Source organism: Cetorhinus maximus, chromosome 1 (assembly GCF_964194155.1).
Source record: "Cetorhinus maximus chromosome 1, sCetMax3.hap1.1, whole genome shotgun sequence".
In the NCBI taxonomy this organism is placed as follows: Eukaryota; Metazoa; Chordata; class Chondrichthyes; order Lamniformes; family Cetorhinidae; genus Cetorhinus; species Cetorhinus maximus.
Genome location: NC_135879.1, coordinates 20090968 through 20116329, shown reverse-complemented (window position 1 = coordinate 20116329; position 25362 = coordinate 20090968). Strand labels below are relative to the sequence as shown.

Sequence of the window (25362 nt, the reverse complement as noted above, 5' to 3'; positions counted from 1 at the left end):
GATCACCTCTCATTCTTCTAAACTCCAGAGACTAAAGGCCCAGTCTATTTAATCTTTCCTCATAGAAGACTCCATCGATCCCAGGAATTATTTTGGTGAACCTTTGTTGCACTCCCTCTATGGCAAGTATATCTTTCCTTAGGTAAATGACCAAAACTGCACACAATACTCCAGCTGCAGTTTCACCAAGGCTCTATATAATTGCAGTAAGACATCTTTACTCTTACACTCAAATCCTCTTGGAATAAAGGCCAACATACTATTTGCCTTTTTAATTACTTGCTGTACCTGTATGTTAGCTTTCAGTGACTCACAAACAAGGACACCCGAGTCCTTTTGAAGTTCACATTCCCCAGCCTCTCACCATTTAAGAAGTACTCTGTATTTCTGTTTTTCCTAGTTAAGTAGATAACTTCACATTTCTCCACATTGTATTCCATCTGCCAAATTTTTGCCCACTCAGTCTCTCCAAAGCTCCTTGAAACACTTTTGCACCCTCCGCACAACTGATACTTCCACCTAGTTTTGTGTCACCTGCCAACTTGGAAATATTACATTTAATGTCCACATCCAACTCATTGTTATAGATTGTTTTACATTTCTTAATTTTGAATTCAGTGATCACGTTAATAGTTTATTTTCTAAATTAACATTCCATTAGTTTTCACCAAATACAGATATCAATATACAAGCAATGATACCAGATCTACACAATGTAAACACATTGATTTACTTTTAAAAAAAAAGATTTGTAGGAGTTAGAAACACTAAATGCATTGAAAGAAAACTAACAACAAATGGAAAGTCAGAATGTGCCCTGAAATGTCAACTGCATTCTAAAACAGAACAATAAGTTTAATACTTACATTTCTACCTGATCCTTGGTGGAAGGAGATTCTATAATTTCAGGAGATTGAGATCCTTCTGCTTTCTTACCACCTTGCTTTTCTTCTGAAATTTGGGAAGAGGAAAGAGAAAAATAAATTCAAGTTGCTCTTATATAGATGATTGCTATTTTCTTCATTATGTTTCCAGCATTAAAGGGAAATATGCGAGATAGTTCAGTAGAAAGAAATAGGAGCACATGGTGGAAACCTTGAAATTTTGATTAATACATAGAACAACTTTGAGAGCCTTATCGCATCTTCTTGATTGCTTCTAAATTCACTCCAACTTATATTATAAGATATCCACATGGATTCTGAGCTCAAGCATTGTAAATAAATGGATAAAGCCGAACACACGAGTGAAAATAGTGTGCATTGTGTCTAGTCAAGTATTAAATGCCATTATTACACGAGGGCTCTTAAGTTTTTTTTTGTTAAAATAGCTAATGGAAACTTCTTCAAACTTTTGACAATTGTGCCTGGTGCCACACAGGAACACCAAAGCTGTATACAATGATTCCACTGCTTCATGTTCTCTTAGTATACAATGTTTCAGAAGCTACAGTAAAATAAGTACTTAAATAAACATATTTTAACTAACATTTACACTAAGCATTTATGATGAAATGGTTATATATTGTAATTGAATTATGTTCTTTTTTTGAACTATCCAAGTTCTAGAGAAGAGTGATAACAGTAAAGTGAAATATGCCCAAACAGCAGTGCATCAAAACTATATCTGGGGAAAACTAAACAAAAAAAGAAATCCTCAAGGACAGGACAGAGAAAGGGCTCAAAGAACTGTCATATTTAAGCAATCTGACATTTATTTTAGTGATTTCACTAAAGTCAGTTATTTTTTTGGCATTTCTATTTAATTTAAGTTTCAAAATGCAAAAATTGGTGTAAACACAAAATACTCAGCATGTGCCAACGGCCAGCCAAAATCTGGCAATGAATGCCTAACCCAGATGCACACCATAAATGTGGCAAGTGAGCAAAACAGTGAGGGCATATCGGTGAGAAAATTGGTGTAGGCATTAGACAATGAGGGGTGACATCGCCTGTGAGCCGTTTCTGTCAAGCCATTGATGTCATCAACAATATGATATGAACCTGTTGACAAGTGAACAGAGGTTCTGGAAGATGTCGCCAAGAGGGGCTATGATTCCTTATCCACTGGTGGAATCCATAAGGTTAGTGGCGGGGGTAGTTAATGGGGTGCGAAGGAGGCTGGCAAGATTAGCAACCAGTGGTGGCACTGTGTTGGAAGGTTGGAGAGACAGTAGGGTGATTATACCCAGATCAATTTAATAAACATGGGAAAGACAGCAGTGCTCATTCCACAACATGCACGTGTAAAAAATAAATATTAGAATGAATTGATGATTTTAGGACATAGGGATTTTAATTTACAAAGAGACTCCAAGAGCTACACTCATTCTTCTTGTTTAAAAGACTGGGGGCTGGAGGATCCACAGTTAACTTTTGTTATTTAAAATCTATTATGATGGTGCAGATAGAAATAAACAGTAATTAATTTAGATCACAGAACAAGATGATGCTGGTGCAGAATTCATAAGCATCAAGGGAGATGAGAACTTTTTAAAAAAATAGTGGCTACATGGAAAACATTTCCAGGAAAAACACTGTTGATTAAAGCTGAATAAAAAATATTTTAACCAAAAAATGTAAATATATACAGGGAGGTATACTGCTGGAAGCATAAATTGGAATGCAATTGAGGAGAGTTAACTCACAATAGCAAGGTTAGGTGGAATTTGGCTTAGTTTTGGTTCTGGAATAAATTTCAGGGTGTTAATTGATGTGTTAGTATTTATTACCTGTGGTTAGCTTCATCCAGCAGGGGATTGAATGGGCTGTGTAAAGATTGTGGGGCTAACTGGACAAGGCACAGATGGAAAGGCTTAATGGAGCAAATGGCCTGGATTTGTTTCAGACTTCCCTATACTTCTATTGCTCTGTGAGTATTCCCATGTAAAATAAATAATCATTTTAATTTTGTATTTCAGACTATCTGGTTTTAAACATTACAGTATGTGAGTTTAAGTAATAGAAAAACACCAATCACCCAGAAAAAAAAGATTCCACATTGCATGATTTATTTTTTCAAATCCTGCCTTCTGGTGGACATATGCCCAAAATTGAGAATCTCTCAGTGTCAGGATTGTGTACTGAACCCATGCTCCATCACCTTTGATGCTATGTATTCACAACATGATAATGAAGCTCAATGAGCATCATAACACTACTAAAATTACCACTTATCTGCATTATTATGTCACAAAGAGACATTTTGATAATTAGATGCATTTCCCATAATTTAACTGCAGTTTCTTAAAGCAATGTTACAAATTCAGGTTCCAAGGAGTCAGATGTTCTCACAAGTAGATCCCCACATTTCTTATGTGTCTGGCTTGAGTCACCCATGTTTCCTCAAAGGCGCAGGGCTGCATTGCAACCCAAAAGTTTCTGCACATGTCAGACCTTTAAAATTTCTGCGCAAAAATTTTTATAACGGCTTGCACACTTAAATAAATCACCTGTGCACTAACAATTTATAGGGTACACTGCTTACCACTGCCTGATACCTAATCATGCAATCATGTAACCCAGGGGATATAACAAAGGTAACTCCCTTGACATACAAAACTGGATATTGTCTCTTTTGCATGTACCTTCATATATACTCCAATCTTTCAGCAGGCAAATTGTTTACATTTCAATGAGATGAGACTACATTCAAACATTAAGCACTTTTATTTCTCAGACAGCAATTTAACACAGATAGGCCACAGTTAATCAAACTCATTTAGTTCAAACAGTACAAGTTGCCTTTCTGGACCAATATAAAATAATGCATGTTATGCTTCCCTACATTAGTGGGGCACTTTGCTTGACCAGAACACAAAAAAAATACTGTCTTGCCACTTACCTTTCAGGCTCTAGCCAAAGCCTGACCTAGCAGCTGTCAAAAATCCTGACCAGTCGTGTTTGCTTTTATGACAACTTAATCAGTGTTCACAACCAGCAGGGAGGGCCTTGTTACAGCTAACCCCAGTCAAGTATTTACGCCCAGGGATTTCCCAACACAATGGATGAGGCATTTATCAATTACTGAGGCAAGGTGACAAATTGTAATCAAAAATGCTGGAAACACCTAGCAGAATTGGTAGTTTAGGCTAACAAATTGTTTACTTAATTTCAATCTTTTTGACATTGAACTGTATCTGCCTATCTGCCGAGCCTATACAAATTATAGCTTTCACCAATTTTCATCAAAATCAACCAGCAGATTCTAATGTAGAAAAGTGTAAAGAAAACCATAGACTCCCTTTTTTTGAGAATCAGCTGTATTTATTTTACAATATTAACCTGATACTTCAGCGTCACATTGAAACAAAATTCAGGGTAGATAGTGAGCAGTCTAGAACTAGGGGTCATGGTCTCAGAATAAGGTGTCAGTTATTCTGGACTGAGATGAGGATAAATTTCTTCACTCAAAGGGTTGCGAATCCTTGGAATTCTCTAAACCAGAGGGCTGTAAATGTTTTAGTCATCGAGTATGTTCAAGAGAAAGATCAATAGATATTTGGATGTTAAGGGAATCAAAGGATATGAGGGTCGGATGGAGTTGAGGTACTATATAGCATTAGTCAAGATCTTACTGAATGCCCGGGCAGGCTCCAAGATACTGAATGATCTATCCCTGCTCCTATTTTTAAAATTATGTTCTTAAGTCTTTGGGGAAACAATTTCAATGCTTATTTTGTTATCATCTTAACCATCTTTTGTTTCAGTGCTTTCTAAAAATTTCTGCAAATGTATATTGCTTCAAAAACATGACAAGGAGGAAGCATATGCCACTGAACTATCACATTCTTTATCATACCATGGGCAGTATTTTTCAGCCCATCCATCGAATTAAAAACAAACTGGTTGATTTTGATGTAGCTGATTTAATTTGGAGAGAAGCGTCTTCTAACAAACTCATTAGGCTCCACAGACAGCCAACTAAACACTGGAAATAACAATTCCATAGGATCATGAGCATGTCTTGCCTATAAATCTGAAGAGCAATAATGCTGAAGCACATTTATCAAAACACAATTTTAATCAATAAAAACATCTAATTGTTTTATGTAATATATAAAGTTAGTATTTGAATTTTTTCTTGAGTGTCAAGTAAATATTTTGAGTACAGCCAAACAGGTTCAATAAATGTCATTTTTTCCCTTTTCTTGTCAATGCATACACTTTTGAACCTAACTAAGGGAAAAGACCCTTGTTAGTTTTACAGTATACGCTACAGGTTTCTTAGTAGTATTCTGGAACTCTGCCAAAAGGTTTGTCATGTGACATTTTAGATTCAGACCTTTGTTGTCTACCCCTTCTTGTAGTTTTCTAACAGCTGCAATAGTGAGTACTCAAAAGCACACTATTAAATTTGAAATAAACATACCTTTTTGCTTATTCTGCAATTCTTTCAATTTGGAACAAAGCTCCTCAACCAAGGTCTCAATTCCAGAACTCTAAAAGAAAACAAAAAATACAACGATCAAAATCTACTTTAATATTTGAAACAATTCTTAGATTTATGGAGAACAGGTACTGAGGTAACATGTGCTAGTATTCACTGTACATGGTACAACAGATGATTTTGGTCACATAAAATTCCTATTCCATTTAGCTTGAATTGTTTGTGGGCAAAAGGAATATAGATCAAAGCAGTATCCTGGATCAAAATGTTCTGTGAATGAGCACCCCAAAATCACACTACATGGTTATTCATCTCAATGCTGTCAGTAGAATCTCACTATGTGTAAAATGATTGTACAAATAGTGATTGCATTTCAAATACTGGTTGTGACATTTTCCAGAATGGTAATAAGGTACTATATAAACATTCCTGAAATGTAACCCCACAGCAATCAGCACAAGATACATTTCATTAATCCTTTTAGTGGTGGCTTTACCTAATGCTTTAGTGTTCAAATTAAGAATCCAGAATCCGATGGAGCCAACAGAGAGATTGCATTTTTCTATCTGTTCACTTAATAGTCATGACAGCACAGAAGGTGGCCAGTCAGCCCATCAAGTCCATCAAGTCCATGTTGGCTCACTGTAGAACAATCCAGTCAGTTCTATTCACTCGCTCTATCCCTGTAGCTCTGCAAGTTTGTTTCTCTCAAGTCCTTGTGAAATCATTCATTATCTCCATTTCCACCATTAGCACTCACTGCATAAAAAAATTCTTCCTCACATCCCTTTGTATCTCTTGCCCAAAACCATAAATCTGTGACCTAGTCCTTGTAGCATCAACTAATATGAACAGCCTTTGTCGACCTTATCTAAAGCAGTAATAAACTTGTACACTGCCATCAAATCTCCCCTCGATCTCCTTTACTCTGAGAACAACCCCAGCTTCTCCAACCTAACCTTGTAGCTAAATTCTCTCAATGTTGGAATCATTCTGGTAAATTTCCTCTACACACTCTCAAGGATCTTCACATCCTTCCTTAAGCGTGGTGACCAGAACAAGACACAATACTCTAGTGATGGCCTAACCAGAGCTTTGCACGTTCTCTCTCTTTAGCAGCGGATACTCTCTTTTGGAAATTAAGAGAAGAGACACCATCTGTGCTACAAGTCCAGGGTTTTTGGGTCGGGGGGGGGGGGGGGGGGCTGTGGTGAGGGGCGCGCCTAGATCTGAGTGTCAATGGTGCACAAGTGTTTTTGCACCCATCACATCGGGCTGAACAACATCAAGTGCTATCAAGCCACACACTCCTTTGCCAGAGCACTCACTACTCCAGGATGATCCTGGAAGACAATAACCACAGGCTTGTCAGAGTATTCAGTGGCATTTGCTGTACACCAGAGTCCTCTATATCCAGTGACTGTTTGTCCTTCTTGCCAGAAATCAACCTCTCACTTGATGCGTGAAATCCAGGATCATCTGGTGGAAGCCCTACCAGGAGGCTCAGAGCTGTGAAAGAATATTGTCTGGGCACATGTGTTAAAAGCCACAACCATAACCTATGACAGAGAACTTTGTTGTCATTGAAGAGTGAAAAGTGCTCCTAAGGAATCTTACTGATAACAGTGGCAAGGTAGCACTTTACAAGTATAATCAAAATTTCTGTAAGCTAAACAACACACAAACTTAAAGCATTTTATTACAAAATTATTTATTTTGTTCATTTCCCAGGGGAGAAATGCCATCATATTTGCTGAATCCAGCATTTTTACATATGGCAAAGTGAAATTATGAATGTCAGCCATAACCGACTTCTATAATTGATGCATATTATAGATTTATGCCCTCATATTTTGTACACTTATTGAACTTACAAATACGCAAAGCACATAATTATAGTTCCTACAAAACCTTAATTACTTGACTGAACACTTAAGCATTTTGTAATATGATGTCAACACAATAGGCAGAGATCACCCAAAATAGAGACATTAAACCGGTATTTCAAACAGAGTGGCAAAAGAATAATTAATAGAACTAAGTATCCTCCATCTAATTGGAAGACACGTGCAAGAGACAATTAGACACAACATGCCAATTACTTGTCCAGCTGTTCAGATACCTAAAGTTTTCAGCAATCCGAAATTCCAAGAATCCTATATAAAAGGGAAAATGTTACATGGAGTTACGGAATTACCTTTAACACTAAGTTATAAAAATTAGCATTATAAAGGGTTTCATTTTAACTGGCAGACCAAACATTCAATTTCAGTACCCTCTGTAAGCATATATCCATCTACAGAATTTCTTTTGTACCCATTCAACACATGCATGTCAAAAATACCATCAAATACTGCCCTTGTTTCTATTTTTACCAGCTGAGCTAATTGAAAAACATCTACACAACCTTACTGTGAATATCTGTACCATGCTTAGTTTGAAGGCCTTTGACTTCAAGTCGCCCAGAAATCTGTCAACATCATTTCAAATGATTGCATTATGTACCCATTTACAACAGAATAATGAAGCATGGAGAAGCTGACAGACTATAATCAATGAGAGAAAGGTGGAGGGAGGGGGAGAGGAAGGGGGAGAGAGAGAGAGAGATAGATAGAGAGAGAGAAAAAGAAAGAGAGAGAGAAAAAGAACAAGAGAGAAAAAGAAAAAGAGAGAGAGAAAAATAAAATTCTAACACCTTACCATCCTGCTTTAGCAGGTAAAAGTTTGGGTGTTCTATGCTCTGCATTTCCTCTTACATCACAGGATCACTATCAGCTGACAAGCTGCACACTGAGTCACAGCAATCCAGTGCAGCCAGTTGTATCAAAAATAGATCACAGAACAGAATGCCAAGTCTCAAAGGACCAGTTATTCCACTTCTCGATAGCAATGGATGATGGCATACTGTTTACTCAGATGTTAAAACATTTCTAACCCTCAGCATCTACTGCTGTGTTGATTTGTTGCTACATTTGATTAAAACATTTTACAGAGTCATAATCAACTGCTTTAGTAATTTGTTTTTGCTGCTACAGCCACCTCCCTTCACAACATACATACATTATTGGCAGGTCACTGGCCTTGAACTTCAAACAGACTACTTTCTGCACCATATCTCTTCCACGAGAGCATACAGGTCCAGTTCCATGAAGTTTGCTGCTCATGTATTTTACATGCTGCTTCTTTAAGTGGAAGTTTTTATATCCTGCTGCAACAGGTCTCGGCCTCTCCACTAGATATTAACTGACTCCTTTCTTTTTGGGTCTATCCACCGCCACATATTCCAGTTCTACACCTTCCAAGCATATCCAAGGCATTGCAGAGTGCTTTTATACAGCCTCTGAATATTTAAAATTAGCTAACCTCAATTTATGGTGGGATCACAGCCTGGAGAAACAAAGTCCTACTTCAAGTCAGTTACTTGGTAGAATGCCGCAGATATTGAACTCCAATCATAGAACAGAATCATAGAAGGTCTACCACACACAGAGGCCACTTGGCCCCTCGTGGCTGTGCCACCTGAGAAACGAGCCACCCAGCCTAATCCCACTTTCCAGCATTTGGTCCGTAGCCCCCTGCAGTTACAGCACTTCAGGTTCATATCCAGTCACCTTTGAAATGAATTGAGGGTTTCTGCCTCTGCTGCCCTTTTAGGCAGTTTCAAACCCCCACAACCCTCTGGGTGGAATTTTTTTTCCTCATCTCCCCTCCAATCTTTCTAACAATCACTTTCCATCTATGCCCCCAATCACTGACCTCTCTGCTAAAGTGAATAGATCGTTCCCATTCAATCTATCCAGGCCCCTCACATTTTATACATCGCAATCAAATCTCCCTTCAGCCTCCTCTGTTCCAAGGAGAACAACCCAAACCTATCCGATCTTTTCTCATAGCTACAATTTTCCAGTCCTGGCAACATTCTCATAAATCTCCTCTGCACTCTCTCTTATGAAACTACATTCTTTCTATAATGAGGTGACCAGAAATGCGCACACTACATCTTACAATTCATTTTATTTTGTATTCTCAAGTTATAAAGTGTTGTGGGATAAGTTAAATATAGAGGTAAAAGAACATCTCTAAAATAAGGGACACTCGTTTATGGGTTTAACATGTTAATGGATTGAATTGTAGGATTTAATCCCAAAAGAGGCAGCAAAAAAAAATCCCATTTAATAAAAATGAAATTTGACTATTCCCGACAGAGCACGTGTCTTCATTATGATAAAATAGACTACCCCCTGACTTACAGTGAGCAACACCAAGGAGATCTGTTAATTATATATTAAAAGTTTTGTATATGCCACACACTTCATTTCCACATTAACCTACTTCTTGTGCCACAATTTGCATCAATTTGTCCCTTTTGTCTGCTCTAGCTTCAGCAGAAAGCAATACAATCTCCAGAAAAATAAAACATTTACACTGTTTTTCCAGGGTTTACACAACTTTTCCAAAGTTACGTACTTACACCCTAAATAGTAGCCACAGCTTTCCTGTTGGCACATTTTTAAAAATCAGAATGCTAACAGCACAGGAGGCGGCCATTTGGCCCGTCACATCCAAGCCAGCTCCCTGCTTTTTTTTTTAAAAAGTTCGTTCGTGGGATGTGGCCATCACTGACTAGGCCAGCATTTATTGCCCATCCCTAGTTGGCAATTTCAAGAGTCAAGCACATTGCTGTAGGTCTGGAGTCACATGTAGGCCAGGTGAGGACAGCAGATTTCCTTCCCGAAAGGGTTTTTTTTAAACAACAATCAGCATTGGTTTCATAGTCATCATTAGACTTTTAATTCCAGACATTTATTGAATTCAAATTCCATGGTGTTGGTGGTGGGATTCGAACCCAGAGCATTACCCGGGGTCTCTGGATTACTAGTCAAGTGACAATACCACTACGCGACCATCCCCCACTAGCTGCTCAGCTAGTCCCACTCCCCTACTTTTCCCCATGACCCTGCAATTTTGTCTCTCCAGATAATAATCCAAATCCCCTTTGAAAGCCACAATTGATTCTTCCTCCACCACACGCTCAGTCAGTAAAACCACTTCACTGTGCAGAAAAGGTTTTTCTCATGCCACCATTGGTTCTTTTGCCAATCACCTTAAATTAGTGTCCTCTAGTTTTTGACCCTACTGCCAATGGAAATAGTTTCCTTTCCCTACCTACTGTGTCCAGATGGCTCATGATTTTGAACACCTTGATTAAATCTCTTCTCCACCTTCTCTCCCTAAGGAGGACAGCCCAGCTTCACCAAATTATTCTCTTAACCGAAATCTCTCATTCCTGGAACTATTCTCGTAAATCTTTCCCCTAAAGTCTTCACATCCTTCTTAAAGTCTGGTGCCCTGAGTTGGGCCGAACCAGTTCTTTATAAAAGTTTATCATAACTTCCTTGCTCTGGTACTTTATGCCTTTATTTATAAAGTCCAGGATCCGGTGTGCTGTATTAACTGCTTCTGTCAATCTGCCTTGCCACCTTCAACAATTTGTGCACATATACACCCAGGTCCCTCTGCTCCTGCACCATATAGATGGGTATATATATCTCAACATGGCTACTTCTTAAAATTTTAAGAACTGGACAAAGGCTTTAAAAAGGCTGAAGCTATGTCTGCCTGTAACCCTGAACAAAAGGAATTTTCTGGCAAATTCCAAGAAGTGGACACTTCATTATCTCTGAAGAGACGCTAATGACACCTGTGGCTGCAAGTTCAAAGGGAATTATAAAAGGCTATCTACATTTCCTAAGCGAGGCCTGGCAAATGGAGGCTACCAATCTACTTTGAAATTCTTAATGGTTGGGACATTAACAATCTCAAGAATCCATACAAATCCAAACAGGACAGGTGGGAGTCATGTGATATGACCTCCTAGCTGAAGAAACCTGCAACATTGTCTTGCTGTACTGCTAATCAGTCTGCCATCTTCCATCTAACAAGCAGCAGCTCATACAAGGGGCTTGGACCAGGTCTGAATGTCTGATCCCCATCTACCCTGTTTCTACTGGAACTTCTGCACTTCTGTACCAGCGCCTACAAGACTAATTCATCTCTGCATGCCTATCTCATCGTGGAAGTCACCTCTACTAGAAAAGTAAATTATGCAACATCAGTCTTCAGCCTTCCGACCTCTGTGAAGGAATACTCCATTGGACTTTGATTCTGGACTCACTTGAAACAATAATTCTTTGCTCTGTGGTCTTTGTCCTATAAATCTTTTTCTCTATCCTTCTTTTATTTTATGAATGCACTGGGGACTACGTAACAACAACCCCTCCCATGTTTTGAGTGTGTGTAAATAAACTAACCCTCTGAGTTTACCCTATCTCAAGTTTGCTGTGGGTCACACCAAAACTGAGGGATTGGGAAGTATGCCACCGCTTATTAAGAGGGAAATCAAAATCAAAACGCCTTTGTTTACGGACGAGTCGTGATAGGAGAAATCAGGGCTGTTTAAATTAAATCCCCTCCTGCCAATAACACCCTTCACAGCATTAAGTTTCATCTGCCATGCAGCATTTTGCTTTTCTACGTTCAACCTGGTTCTTACTTGTACTATCAACCCGACATCTGTCTTAAGCACCCTTTTTCTGCTTTATCTTACTCTCTATCTGTCATCATCCAAGGGGTGCTGGTTTTGTTTCTCCTATCTTTCCCCCTCGTGGGAATGTACCTCAACTGTATCAAAATTATCTCCTCTTTAAAGGCAGCCCATTGCTCATTCAGTTTTGTCTGCCTTTATCTTTGATTCCAATTTACCTGCGCCAGATCCGAACTCACCCCATTGAACCTGGCTCTCCCCAGATTAATTACTTTTCTCTGAATCATACTTTGTCCTTTTCCACAGCTAACCTAAACCTTAGGATATTATGATCGCTGTCTTTAGATGTTCCCCCCTTGTTTTAGACTGACATGCTCAGAGATAACATTCACTCATCCAAATAAAAGCCTACTTTGATGCTGCATTTTAAAATAAAATAGAATTATTGCATCAACAAATATAAAAAACACGTGGCCATTAACAATCTACTTCACTGGACTATGGGGTAAAGCTTAAGTGAAACGAATACGATAAAACAAGGTATAATACCAAGCCAGAAAAAGAAACTCATCAGATACTGAATCGTGTGAACAACCAGCAGTGATAACTGATGGTGAGTGCAAGAATTAAAATATTTGCTATCTAGTGCATACACACTAGGTTTACCTTACTTACATACATAGTGAGTGAACTGAAGACAAAACAAATGATCCAACATCAGTACATGGATAACTGAAACAGGTAACTGTGTTCAGTATGTATTAAAATAATTTTAGGAGGCAAGATATCACAGATTTTAGTTTGTTTTCTGAATATAAGAGATGATTGATAAAACTTACCTCCTTAAGCCAGACATAATTTCAGGGTGTTGGAAAAGTCTGCTGTGTTACACTTTTAAGCTTCACTGCATGTAGTATTGCCCTTGACCAGAGATAGTACTCGTGCAGCATGACAGATTAGTTTCTCTAGCATGAAGAATGTCAGACGAGGATTAAACAGCTGTTGTAGAGATCAGCTGCCCATCCACATGAAGTAACTTAAGGCAGCATGTTTCACTGGCTGCTGCTTCTATTGAATCCAAAAGCCCCTAGCTCAATGTTTTCATTGCAATTTTTCTGAATAAACATACAAATTAACACTGCTTAGGTAACAACGCAAAAATGTCAGTGATACCATAACAGTGCTGTATTTGGATGTGGACTGCTTCAGTATCTGAGCTGCCGCAAATGGTGCTGAATACTGCGCAATCATCAGCGAACATCCCCATTTCTGAGGGGAGGTCATTGATGAAGCAGCTGAAGATGGTTGAGCCGAGGATACTACCCTGAGGAGCTCCTGCAGTGACGTCCTGGAATTGAGATGATTGACCTCTAAAAACCACAACAACTTCCTTTGTGCTAGGTGCAATGCCAACCAACAGTGTTTTCCCCCCGATTCCCATTGACTCCAGTTTTGCTAGGGCTCCTTGACGATACACTTGATCAAATGCTGCCTTGATATCAAGGGCAGTCACTCTCACCTCACCTCTGGAGTTCAGCTCTTTTGTTCATGTTTGAACCAAGGCTATAATGAGGACAGGGACTGAGTGATCCTGGCAGAACCCAAACTGAGCGTCAGTGAGCAAGTTATTTCTAAGCAAGTGCCGCTTGATAGCACTGCTGACGATCCCTTCTATCACTTTACTGATGATCAAGAGCAGAGTGATGGGGTGGTAATTGGCCAGGTTGGATTTGTCCTGCTTATTGTGGACGGGATATACCTGGACAATTTCACACAATACCGGGTAGATGCCAGTGTTGTGGTTGTACTGGAACAGCTTGGCTTGGGGTGCAGCAAGTTCTGGAGCACAGATCCTCAGTATTATTGCCAGAGTATTGTCAGGGCCCACAGCCTTTGCAGTATCCAGTGCCTTGAGCCATTTCTTGATATCACATGGAGTGAATCGAATTTGCCGAAGACTGGCACCTGTGATGCCGGGGACCTCCGGAGGAGGAGGCTGATGGATCATCCATTCGATGCTTCTGGCTGAAAATTGTTGCAAATTCTTCAGCCTTAACCGCAGTTCTGCTTTAGTGTGACATGAAAGCATATTCAAATTATTGCAAAACATTGGACTGTGGGCAGCATACTCTATTTTTAATCTTAGTGAAAAGTTAGATTACGATCATACAAAACATTGGGAAAGGAAAGGCAAGAAAGGAGGAGGTTCAGAGGTAAGGAAAAAACAGATCAGCAAAGGGAGAAGAAATGAAACAGCCAGCTATCAGAAGAAGAAAAATACATCCAGTTGTGGTTGTGAATGAGAAATACTGTAAAAGGAGAAATCAAGTGGCAGAATAGTAGACTCACAGGGGCACATGGAGCCAGGGTTGGGGTGTGGGGGGAAAACGATTATTCAATGACAGGACTCTCACCTCTAAATAATAATCCAGTACCAAAGGAGTGCAGCACTGACTAAGGTGAAGGTGATGAGCAGGATAAGATGAAGAATGAGGGTGATTCAAGAGTGGACAGTGAGAAAAAAAAGGAATAGGAGATGCGCAAGGAGGAGGAAGGGGTGAAGCATGTTTCAATGACTAGTGCTGGAAAAGTAAACAGGTTACCAGGGCCAAGTCAACTACTTTCTGGAATAGGGGGCAATGGGCCAGGGATGGTTTCCCTTGGATTAGAGTGCACAAGGTTGTTTTTTCCTTCAATGAAAGAAAGGGTTTAAACAGTGGACCAGCAACAGTTTTTCTGTTCAGTGCAGGTAAAGGAGGCTGAGTGGATAAATCTTGCTCAATAGCAAAGGCCCAAAATGTTGCCTTTGGAAGAGGGCACAAAACATTGGTGAGTGCAGACAGGGGAAGTAGGGGTGAAGCTAGTGTTCAGAGCAAAAGGATTTTATAATCTTGGCTTGCTTAAAATAAGACAGCAAGTACCATAAACAGCACAGCAGCAGAATTATATAACTGAATAAACTTGAATACAAAATATTTGATAACTTGCCTTTACCTCAATGAGTAGCATGAGCCAGTTTGCTAGTGTATAGTTCAGGGAATCCTGGTTTGATTTTAGAGCATTTTAAATGAAAATCAGTCTCTACATTCAAGTTGCTTCTAGACTTTTTCTGGATACAAACACGGGAAAAAAATTGCACTGAACACAGATATAAGCAGAGGCAAGTGGACAACAATCTCGATGGTCCTTTGGTACAACTTAGGAACTCTTTTTGAATTGAAAGTCAGAAGTGATCAAGAGTCATGACTTTAAGATTGTCTCTGAAAATAGAATCACCTGCATTATTGATCAAGTTCAACTTTAAACTCACAGCAATCTTGGTCTTTGGTCTGAAGCTCTCTGAAACCAAATTTCAAACCCAGACAAAATCCTGCATTCATTTGCCTCACTGAGGAAAATATTTAATGTTTTCTGCAAAGCAAAGACAAAAGTTCCACAACTACATCTTTCAACTTTTAGGACTGACATTACAATGTCCACAATAACAGAAGACAATGTCCGGAATTTGCTACATCTTTCAACACATTCCTGGTCCACAGTAAAAGCTTTTGGCAAAGCTCTGTACTTTTTGTGAAAGACAAAAATGTTACAGTTTGTAACTTGCAAAAGCTAGAGTTCATCGGGCCTATAAATTATGTTGGCCAAATAGTCCAGAAAAACCCTAAAACACCAGCTCAGGAAACGATGGCAGTGTTGATTTATAATTAGTCAAAAACATGCTGCACTGCTCCTCTAGTTTGAAGGGCAATGCCAAAACTTTACCAAAAGATAGCTTTCAAACTTCATTCATTAGCTGCAAATATCCTTACAGTTCAAAGAGTTTAGATTTATCTCAGAGGACAGGTGTTTGGTCTCCATGTGACATTTTAGCTTAAATAAAAACAGAAAATATTGGAAATACATCAGAATGGAATAAAAGGTCACTGATCTAAAACATTAACTCTGTTTCTCTCTCCACTGATGCTGCCTGACTGGCTGAGTATTTGCAGGATTTTCTGTTTTTATTTCAGATTTCCAGTATTTTGCTTTTGAATTGACCATTTAGCTCACTTGTTTCAAGTTATCTTCTGCAAGAATTTCAACACACTGTGGTCGACAGTTTTCATCAGAATTGTAATGCAAATCCCAAGTATAGAAGATTGTATTTCCTACTTCTCTTCTGCCAGAAACTTAACATTTCAAAAATAACTCCATCCCTTCACAATTACCCAACATCAATCGTCAAAGTTAGACCAGCTAAAGAACACAAGAGTTAGTGGACACTGAGGCATTCAGAACACTTCAATCTGAAATAACATATCAATTCAGGTAAGGATCATCTGGACTGGCAGCAAACTATAATATTAGATACCTCTTCAGCTGCAACCCAACGCAGTCTTACTCCCACCTTCCTGCATTCCTGTGGCAGACCGACAAACAAAAATATGAATTTCTTTAAATTTTAAAGGAACTGGGCAACTTTAAAATTAAAAATAAAGTATTAACTGATATAGCCTCACACAGGGAAATCTCACCTTTAAATTGCTCCTGATTTCGATAAGCAGAGGTTCAGCCAAGCAGAGCTGCTGCTGGTGTAAAGGAACAGATTTATTATCCAGTAGGAGCTGCTTTGATTGGTCCAACTTCTGCTTCTAGATTAGAATACAAGCCTCCCATGCTGTGCAGAGATCACTCCATGAGACAGTATGAATTAATACCTTTAAGAATTTAAACTTAAATTTCTCCTGTTTCCTTTAGAATTCAAGAAATTCAGATTTATGTTGCACCTCCTCTAGTTATGAGCAGTTGCATAGCGAGTTCCCTTTATCAGCCAGCCTGTGCTCCTTGCATCCTCCTTATATCCTTGTTGCATCCTCCCCAATTTGGGAACACCTGATCTAAAATGACACTTCAGTGGAATACTGAGGCAGTGACGCACAGTCAGAATCCCAACTTTCAGGTGAGGCCGTGCTTTATCAGGTGGGTGCAAACGTACAAGCAAGGAGCAGGAGCAGGCCACTGGGCCCTTTGAGCCTGCTCCGCCATTTAATAAGATCATGATTGATCTGACCGTAACCTCCCACCTACCCCCAATAACTCTTCACCCCCTTGTTATCAAGAATCTATCCACCTCTGCCTTGAAAACATTAAAGACTCTGCTTCCACTGCCTTTTGAGGAAGTGAGTTCCAAAGGCTCTCGGCCATCAGAGAAAAAAATTCTTCTCATGTCTGCTTTAAATGGGTGGCCCCTTATTTTTAAACAGTGATCCCTAGTACTAGGTTCTCCCACAAGAGGAAATGTCCTCTCCACATCCACCCTGTCAAGACCCCTCAGAATCTTATATGTTTCAATCAGGTCAACTCTTACTCTTCTAAATTCCAGCAGATACAAGCTGAGCCTGTCCAATCTTTTATCATAAGACAACCCATCCATTCTTGGTGTTAGTTTAGTAAATGTTCTCTGAACTGCTTCTAATGCATCTGTATTCTTCCTTAAATAAAGAGACCAATACTGTACACAACACTTCAGATATAGTCTCACAAGTGCCCCGTACAACTGATGTGCTTCAGTTTAACTTATCAGCGTAGATAAAGGTAGGGTAGTGCCTTTGAAACAGAAATATGAAAGACAGAGGTGTAGAGACATTTGCCAGCAGAAGGAAAAGATCCAGGTGTGTTTCATTAGCTAGCTGAAACCATCCAGTTGGCAAATATCTCTACATCTCTGTCTTTCATATTTCTGTTCCAAAGGCACTACCCTACCTTTATCTATACAAAAGTCTACCTGCTTAATTTGAATCAATCCCTTTTGAATTCACCATGCTTCCTTACATTTGTCTGGCCAAATTACTAATGTGGCATATGTGGTCGTTTTTTAGCTGATCAACAAATTACACTCATACAGCACCTTTAACATAATAAACAGCCTTCACTCTCTCGCCCTCCCCTCCTCTTGATCTTGTTTTCTGTCCCTCACTCCTCTCTCTTGCTCTTGAGTCCTCTGTCTTGTACTTCCTACTTTAACGTTCAGTTTCCCTCAGAATAAATGATAACATTCTATTAGCTTTTCTCATTACTTGCTGTACCTGCACATTAGCCTTTTGTAATTCATGCACGAGGACACCCACATTCCTCTGCATCTCAGAGCTCTGCAATCTCTCACCATTTAGATAATATGCTTCTTTTTATTCTTCCTGACAAAATGGACAATTTCACATTTTCCCACATTGTACTCAATTTGGCAGATCTATGCCCACTCACTTAACATATCTATGCCCCCTTGTAGCCTCCTAATGTTCTCTTCATAACTTACTTTCCCACCTTGGTATCATGAACAAATTTAGCAACCATACCTTCGGTCCCTTCATCCAAATCATTTATACAAATTGTAAGAAGTTGAGGCCCCAGCATTGATCCCTGTGGCATACTACTCATTACATCCTGGCAACCAGACTAAGACCCATTTATGGCTATCCTCTGTTTCCTGTTAGCTGGCCAATCTTCCATCCATGCCAATATGCCATGGAACCACTCAAAGAACAGAGGAGTTCTGTTGGATGTCCTGTCCAACGCTTATTTATTGCTCAATGCTAGCATAACCAGATTTCTGATCACTTTCCTCATTGCTATACACAAACTGATTGCTGTGTTTCCTTACAACAGAAACTATTTTTCAAAAGTGCTTAATTGGCTGTGAAGTGCTTTGAGATGTCCTGAGGATGTGAAAGGTGCTCTAAGTTTGGGGGGGTGGGAGAGGGAGGGAGGGAATAACCCTTTGAATGTGATTCTTCATGTTTCTGTAACAGGGATCATGAAATTGCTATTGGATGTGGTTTTGCATCATAGTCTAGTACATGTTTTGTAAAGAAGAGGCATTTTTATTTGTTTAAAGCTGAGGTGTGGGAAGAATAACACCAATCTGATTTCTCTAAACCTTGCACTTCAAGCACTTCAGCGAACTCTCTACACTACATATTTTCAGCTGATCTAAGCATGCAGATTTAATTATTCGCATGCTCAGATCAGCGATCAGTAATAAAAACGCATAATGGAAGTAGGTCAATCATTTTAATAATAAAACTAGCACATTGCCTATGGCATGGCTAACAGCAAGTTGAAGGATTCATTGTTCCACAATAATTAGGGCTGTATGTTATGTTATGCACAGTGCATTATCAGGCCAGTGATTTAGAGACATTGCCAAATTTTGTTTTTATTGCATGCTATTCAGGAATGAGTGTTTTTTGGACTCACTATACCATTGCTCATGGGAAAAAGATCAATTATTTAAGGATTAACAGGAGACGGAATGAATGAGGAGAGACGGAATGAATGAGGGGGGAAAGCGAAGATCCAGAGATAGGAGGGGAGTGTGAGAGGAGATATAGGGGAGCACAAGTGGAAAGGGGGGTTATGATAGTACTAGGAAAAGTGTGAAACGTAGGAAGTACAAGATAGGATTCGACAGCAAGAGAGAGGAGTGAGGGACAGAAAGCAAGATCAAGAGGAGGGGAGGGTGAGAGTGTGAAGCACTTTGGGGCTGTTTATTATGTTAAAAGTGCTGTATGAGTGTAATTTGTTGATCAGCTAAAAAACGACCACATATGCCACATTAGTAGTTTGGCCAGACAAATGTAAGGAAGCATGGTGAATTCAAAAGGGATTGATTCAAATTAAGCAGGTAGACTTTTGTGTAGATAAAGGTAGGGTAGTGCCTTTGGAACAGAAATATGAAAGACAGAGGTGTAGAGATATTTGCCAGCAGAAGGAAAGGTTCCAGGTGTGTATCATTAGCTAGCTGAAACCATCCAGTCAACATGATGCCTTTAACAAAGTTCATTAAGTGTCAGAATTTATTTTTCAAACATTTGATAAGTTAATCTAACTTTATACAGAACAATGGACATGACCACATTTGAAATATTGCTTTCAATTTTTGACATCACAACATTCAGAAAGAGGGGTTTGGAGAAAACCTACACAGCTTTTTTTCATTGGTGAAAGTAGGAAAATATTTAGAAGCAATAGAAGTGGTAACTCCAAGGTTGGGCATTGCAGGCGCCTGTGGGTAATGCTGGCTGGAAAATTGCTGACATTCAGTGTCAAATTTTCCATTCACTATAATCAATAGATTTAAAATTAAGTACCACAGGCCCACAATCTCCCAGCCAGCATTCCACAGGAGTGCCATTCTATGCTGGAAATGACCAACAAACAAATGAGCCCAAAACAACGGCAAAACATTACTGAGGCTGGAAAGCTGAATAAAAACAGAAAATGTTGGAAATACTCAAGCAGCGACAGAGAGAGAAGGACTCAGTGCTGATACTAGGCCAGTGACCTGGAACATTAACTATGTTGCTCTTTCCACTGATGCTGGCTGACTTGCTGATAATTTCCAGCATTTTCTGTTTTTTTAATTATAGACGAATGAGCCCTACAGACACAAGCTGGCTAATTCGTTTGAACTGTGGGCAGAGTAGTACAGGTCGGGGCACCATTAAAAATCAGATTAAATCAAAGCATGAAAAAACTGCTTTTCTCCATGTAATAGCAGATACATGTCATATTTTAATAAGTTAATATATTGCTAATGAATTGCATTTAAAAAAGAACAATGCATATTGTCTTTTATTGTGGTCATAATTAGATAAGTATAGATGGAGATAATCAAACACTGAAATATAATGGTTTTGAGCTGTTACAGTTATAATTCTCAATGCTATTGGAATTTATTGTAAAATAGTGGTGCCTGTGTCTGTTATGTGTCTGTGTGTGTGTGTGTGTGACTTAATTGGATTAAAGGCAGCTGGTCTGAAGCCTTTGATGTAAACATGGTTAACATGGGGGAAGTTTAGAAACAGTGTGTTTATTTTTCCCAAAGGTTACTGGTAAAACTTAGTACTATGAGAGATTTTTATTATCAGAAAGGTAAAGTCCAAAGACATAGTGAAACAATGGGAATTTGCATTCAAAGGGGAAAATATGTATAAAGGAGCGAATATATGTATAAAGGATGTGTATAAGGGTAGGCACTTTTAAGATCTAACAAGTGTTAAAAGCCTTCAGCATCTATGCCTCAAGCTGCTGCTTTCAAAGTACTGAAGTTAAGAAAACTTGCTTTGAATTTGGCTGGTTCAGGGTGTGTCACCTTGCCTGGGTCTTTTAAAATCTGTTTTACTGTTGCCTTAACAAAAGTGTAACTGGGAGTCAGAATAAGTAGGGGATTTAGAAGTTATCATAGCAGTAATCTGTAGATCTATGTTTAAAATCATTTCTCTTATTAATAAATGTTTAATCTAGTTTTGTAAACACCTATAAGACTGGGTGGTCTTTTACTACTGAATTCAAGGCACACCACAAAATTTATACAAATTACAAAACAAGTTGTGGCAGTTGTTTCAAGTTTCCCTTCGGGATTTGAACAACTCAGCATTTACCATCGGCTGTGCCTTAACACCCCTGCTAAGCAACCAGTCAAAAGATTAACAAAAGCAAAAACAGAAAATGCTGGAAAAACTCAGATCTAACAGCATCTGTGGAGAGAAAAACAAAGTTGACATTTCGAGTCCGCATGACTCTTCTTCAGCTCTGAAGAAGTCATACGGACTCCAAACGTTAATTGTTTTTCTCTCCATTGATCCTGTTCGATCTGCAGAGTTTTCCCAGCATTTTCTGTTTTTGTTTCAGAGTTCCAGCATCCGCAGTATTTTGCTTTTATCTTAGTCAAAAGGTTAAGAATGGTCCAATCACAATATTGGGACATTGACCAAATGATCTTTCCAATCCACAAAAATTCTACTTTCATGCTTCTCTGTTTTCCAACCAAGCTTACTCGAGGTTTTCCGCAGATGATGTAAAGAATATACCAGTGCTCGATAATAAAAGAATTCAGAAAATTTGCAACATAATCATGCTTCAGAAACCTGCTTTTTAAATGTTTTGTAAAGCTTCAATACAATTTGTTTGTATTATCTGATTATGATTTTTTAAAATTTATTCACGGGATGTGGGCTTCACTGGCTGGGCCAGCATTTATTGCCCACCCTAGTTGATAACTAAAAAGCAGAAAATAACCAAGAACCACAAGTTAATACAACTATGGCAATAGTAACACCAATCTTATTCCTAAAAAAATCATTGCTACATTGATTTGCACAAATGCTTATAGAAATTTGCAAGCAGTGGGGAAAAAACCCAATCAGCAGTATTTTTCATATAATTTTCAAAAGTTTAATTTAGATTTGCAACGCTCCTTACTTCATCAGAAGCAGAACGCAGACATTGAACAGCAGCCTGTTTCTTCATTTCCTCAAGACTCAGATCTGAACACTTCCTTTTTCCTCTTCCCCATTTCTTGGTGGTTCCTTTCTCCCAGCCCAAGAAGATGTCATTTTCCTGTTTCATAAAATTAGAGTGGAACAATTAGCATATGGAAAAATTACCACTTCATAATTCAAAGTGAAGCTCAATGAATATTGGATTTGGTAAAATGCAATAAATCGATCCATTAATAAAGAGCACTAAGCATGGACAGAATAATGGGATACTGGGGTTGCATAACATCACTCATGTTATGAGGGATATTGAAGCAGACAGTAGAAGTTTGCTCAGAATACAAGATGCATGTCTGAAAAAGACATCAATATGGTTGTACAAGATTTTAAGAAAGCACAATGATGGGTATCTGAAATTTTTGTATTTTTTATTTGAAGTGTGAAAAACACACAATACAATTTAGAAATTGTGTTATTAGTAATATTTTTGAGCTGAAGTAAAGCACTATTTGTTACTGGTTTACCATTGTAGCTAGTACTGGTGATGATTTCTCCTTTGGTTGTTTTGCTAATTATCTGTATGCTTTCGTTATCGACCATTCTCTCAGTGGAAACAGTGTCTACCTATATAGTCTATCACAACCCTTCACAATATAAAAATAACCTATTAAATCTCCCTGAACATTTTCTGCTCAAGAATAACCCAGCTTTTCCAGTCTCCACAAAACTCAAGTCGTCACTTGGTAGTACAGAACATGAGTATTGCGGAAAAAAGAGAAATGCTGTCGAAGCTTTTTGGCTTGCACTCATCAGGACAAGAATACCAAATTTCAAAGGGAACAATTTATCCTGCATGAGAAAAAGGGTGCTGATTGGTTAGCAAGTGGACTCTGATTGGTTGAGGCATTGCCCTGGGGAATGGGGAACAGTTGTTCCCCAAGCTTTTGCTTAATTGAAAAAGGCACAATGCCTGGACAAATTACTTTTGCCTGCAGAGGACCTGCCCTACATATGAATGTATGTAGCTTCTAGCAAGCATAAGTGAGCCACATTGCGACCCCAACTGATATTCTTAAATTGGTAGTTAGTATAATTCTTGGCATACTTGGGATTGTCTAATAAGTGATGTCCAATCACAGAATCACGTCTAATTTTGGACAATATGTTCTGAGCTTTGCAAGCACGGTCAGTATTCTACCATTACCACCAAGCCAGGGGATCAACCCTGGTTCGATGAAGAGTGCAGGAGAGCATGCCAGGGGCAGCATCAGATGACCTAAAAATAAGGTGTCAACCTGGTGAAGCCACAACACAGGACGACTTGCATGCCAAACAGCATAAGCAGCATGAAATAGACAGAGTTCAGCGATGCCACAACCAATGGACCACATCCAGTCATGAATGGTGGTGGACAATTAAACAACTCACTGGTAGAGGAGACACCACAAATATCCCCATCCTCAATGATGAGGCAGACCAGCACATCAGCGCAAAAGATAAGGCTGAAGCATTTGCAAGAATCTTCAGCCAGAAGTGCAGAATAGATGATCCATCTTGGCCCCCTCTGGAGGTCCCCAGCGTCACAGGTCTTCGGCCAATTCAATTCACTCTTGATATCACATAGAAATGGCTGAAGGCACTGGATACTGCAAAGGCTATGAGCCCTGACAACATTCCGGCAATAGTACTGAAAACGTGCGCTCCAGAACTCACCGCGCTCCTAGCCAAGCTGTTCTAGTACAGCTACAATACTGATATCTACCCGGCAATGTGGAAAATTGACCAGGTATGTCCTGTACACATGGACTACATGGCAGCATTTGACCAAGTTGGCATCAAGGAGCCTTAGCAAAACTGAAATCAATGGAAATCAGGGGAAAACTCTCCACTGGTTGGAGTCATACCTAGCACAAAGGAAGATGGCTGTGGTTGTTGGAGGTCAATCATCTCAGTTCCAGGGCATCATTGCAGGAGTTCCTCGGGGTAGTGTCTTAGGCCCAGCCATCTTCAGCCGCTTCATCAATGACCTTCCTTCCATCATAAGGTCAGAAGTGGGGATGTTCGCTAATGATTGCGCAATGCTCAGCACCACTCATGGCTCCTCAGATACTGAAGCAGTCCATGTCCAAATGCAGAAAGACCTGGATAATATCCAGGCTTGGGCTGATAAGTAGCAAGTTGGATTCATGCCACCCAAGTGCCAGGCAATGACCATCTCCAACAAGGGAGAATCTAACTGTCGCCCCTTGACATTCAATGGCATTACTGTCGTTGAATCCCCCACTATCAACACCCTGGGGGGTTACCATTGAACAGAAACTGAACTGGACTAGCCATATTAATACTGTGGCTATAAGAGTAGATCAGAGTCCAGGGATCCTGCGGTGAGTAACTCATCTCTTTACTCCCCAAAGCCTTTCCACCATCTTCAAGGCACAAGTCAGAAGTGTGATGGAAAACTCTCCGCTTGCCTGGATGAGTGCAGTTCCAACAACACTCAAGAAGCTTGACACCAACCAGGACAAAACAGCCTACATAATTGGCACCCCTTCAACACAAACATTCACTCTCTCCCCCACTGCGGTAGTGTGTACCACCTACATGATGCAGTGCAGAAACTCACCAAGGCTCCTCACCATGACCACTACCATCTAGAAGGACAAGGGCAGTGGATATATGGGAATTCCACCACCTGGAAGTTCCCCTCCAAGCCACTCACCATCCTGACTTGGAAATATATTGTCGTTCCTTCACTGTCACTGGGTCAAAGTCCTGGTACTCCCTCTCTAACAGCACTGTAGGTGCATCTACACTATAGGGGCTGCATTGGTTTAAGAAGGCAGCTCACCACCTCCTTCTTAAGGGCAATGAGGGATGGACAGTAAATGCTGATCTAGCCTGCGACGCCCACGTCCCATGAATGAAGAGGGAAAAAAAACTGTGCCATTGGCAACAAGTTCAGGAGGTAAATGCATCCAAGGCACCACCATTGCAGCAGTCAAGTGCATCCTCCATCAGCGCAGACACATTGACCTTGATGGAGTTTCACACAAGTTTAGAACGGGTGGCACAAGGTGACCATCACTTCACGAGTGAGCAGGAGGAAGTGATGGAGGCAAATGCATATGTAAGCACTCGAAGGAAGGGGGAGCTCCAGCCATGCTCAGCTAGACA

General features: G+C 39.6%; 1 protein-coding gene across 5 annotated transcripts in view; it reads right to left on the bottom strand.

Annotated features, from left to right (window-relative positions):
• Positions 1-25362, bottom strand: part of LOC144678686 (uncharacterized protein KIAA0232-like) — an 89340-nt gene that overhangs the window by 23708 nt on the left and 40270 nt on the right. For all 5 annotated transcript variants that reach the window (XM_078538477.1, XM_078538514.1, XM_078538487.1 and 2 more), the window contains 3 exons: positions 22172-22309; positions 5371-5440; positions 867-951 (listed from right to left, as the gene is read on the bottom strand). In XM_078538477.1, coding sequence (XP_078394603.1) covers positions 867-951; positions 5371-5440; positions 22172-22309 — 293 coding nt within the window. The remainder of the gene's footprint in view (positions 1-866; positions 952-5370; positions 5441-22171; positions 22310-25362) is intronic.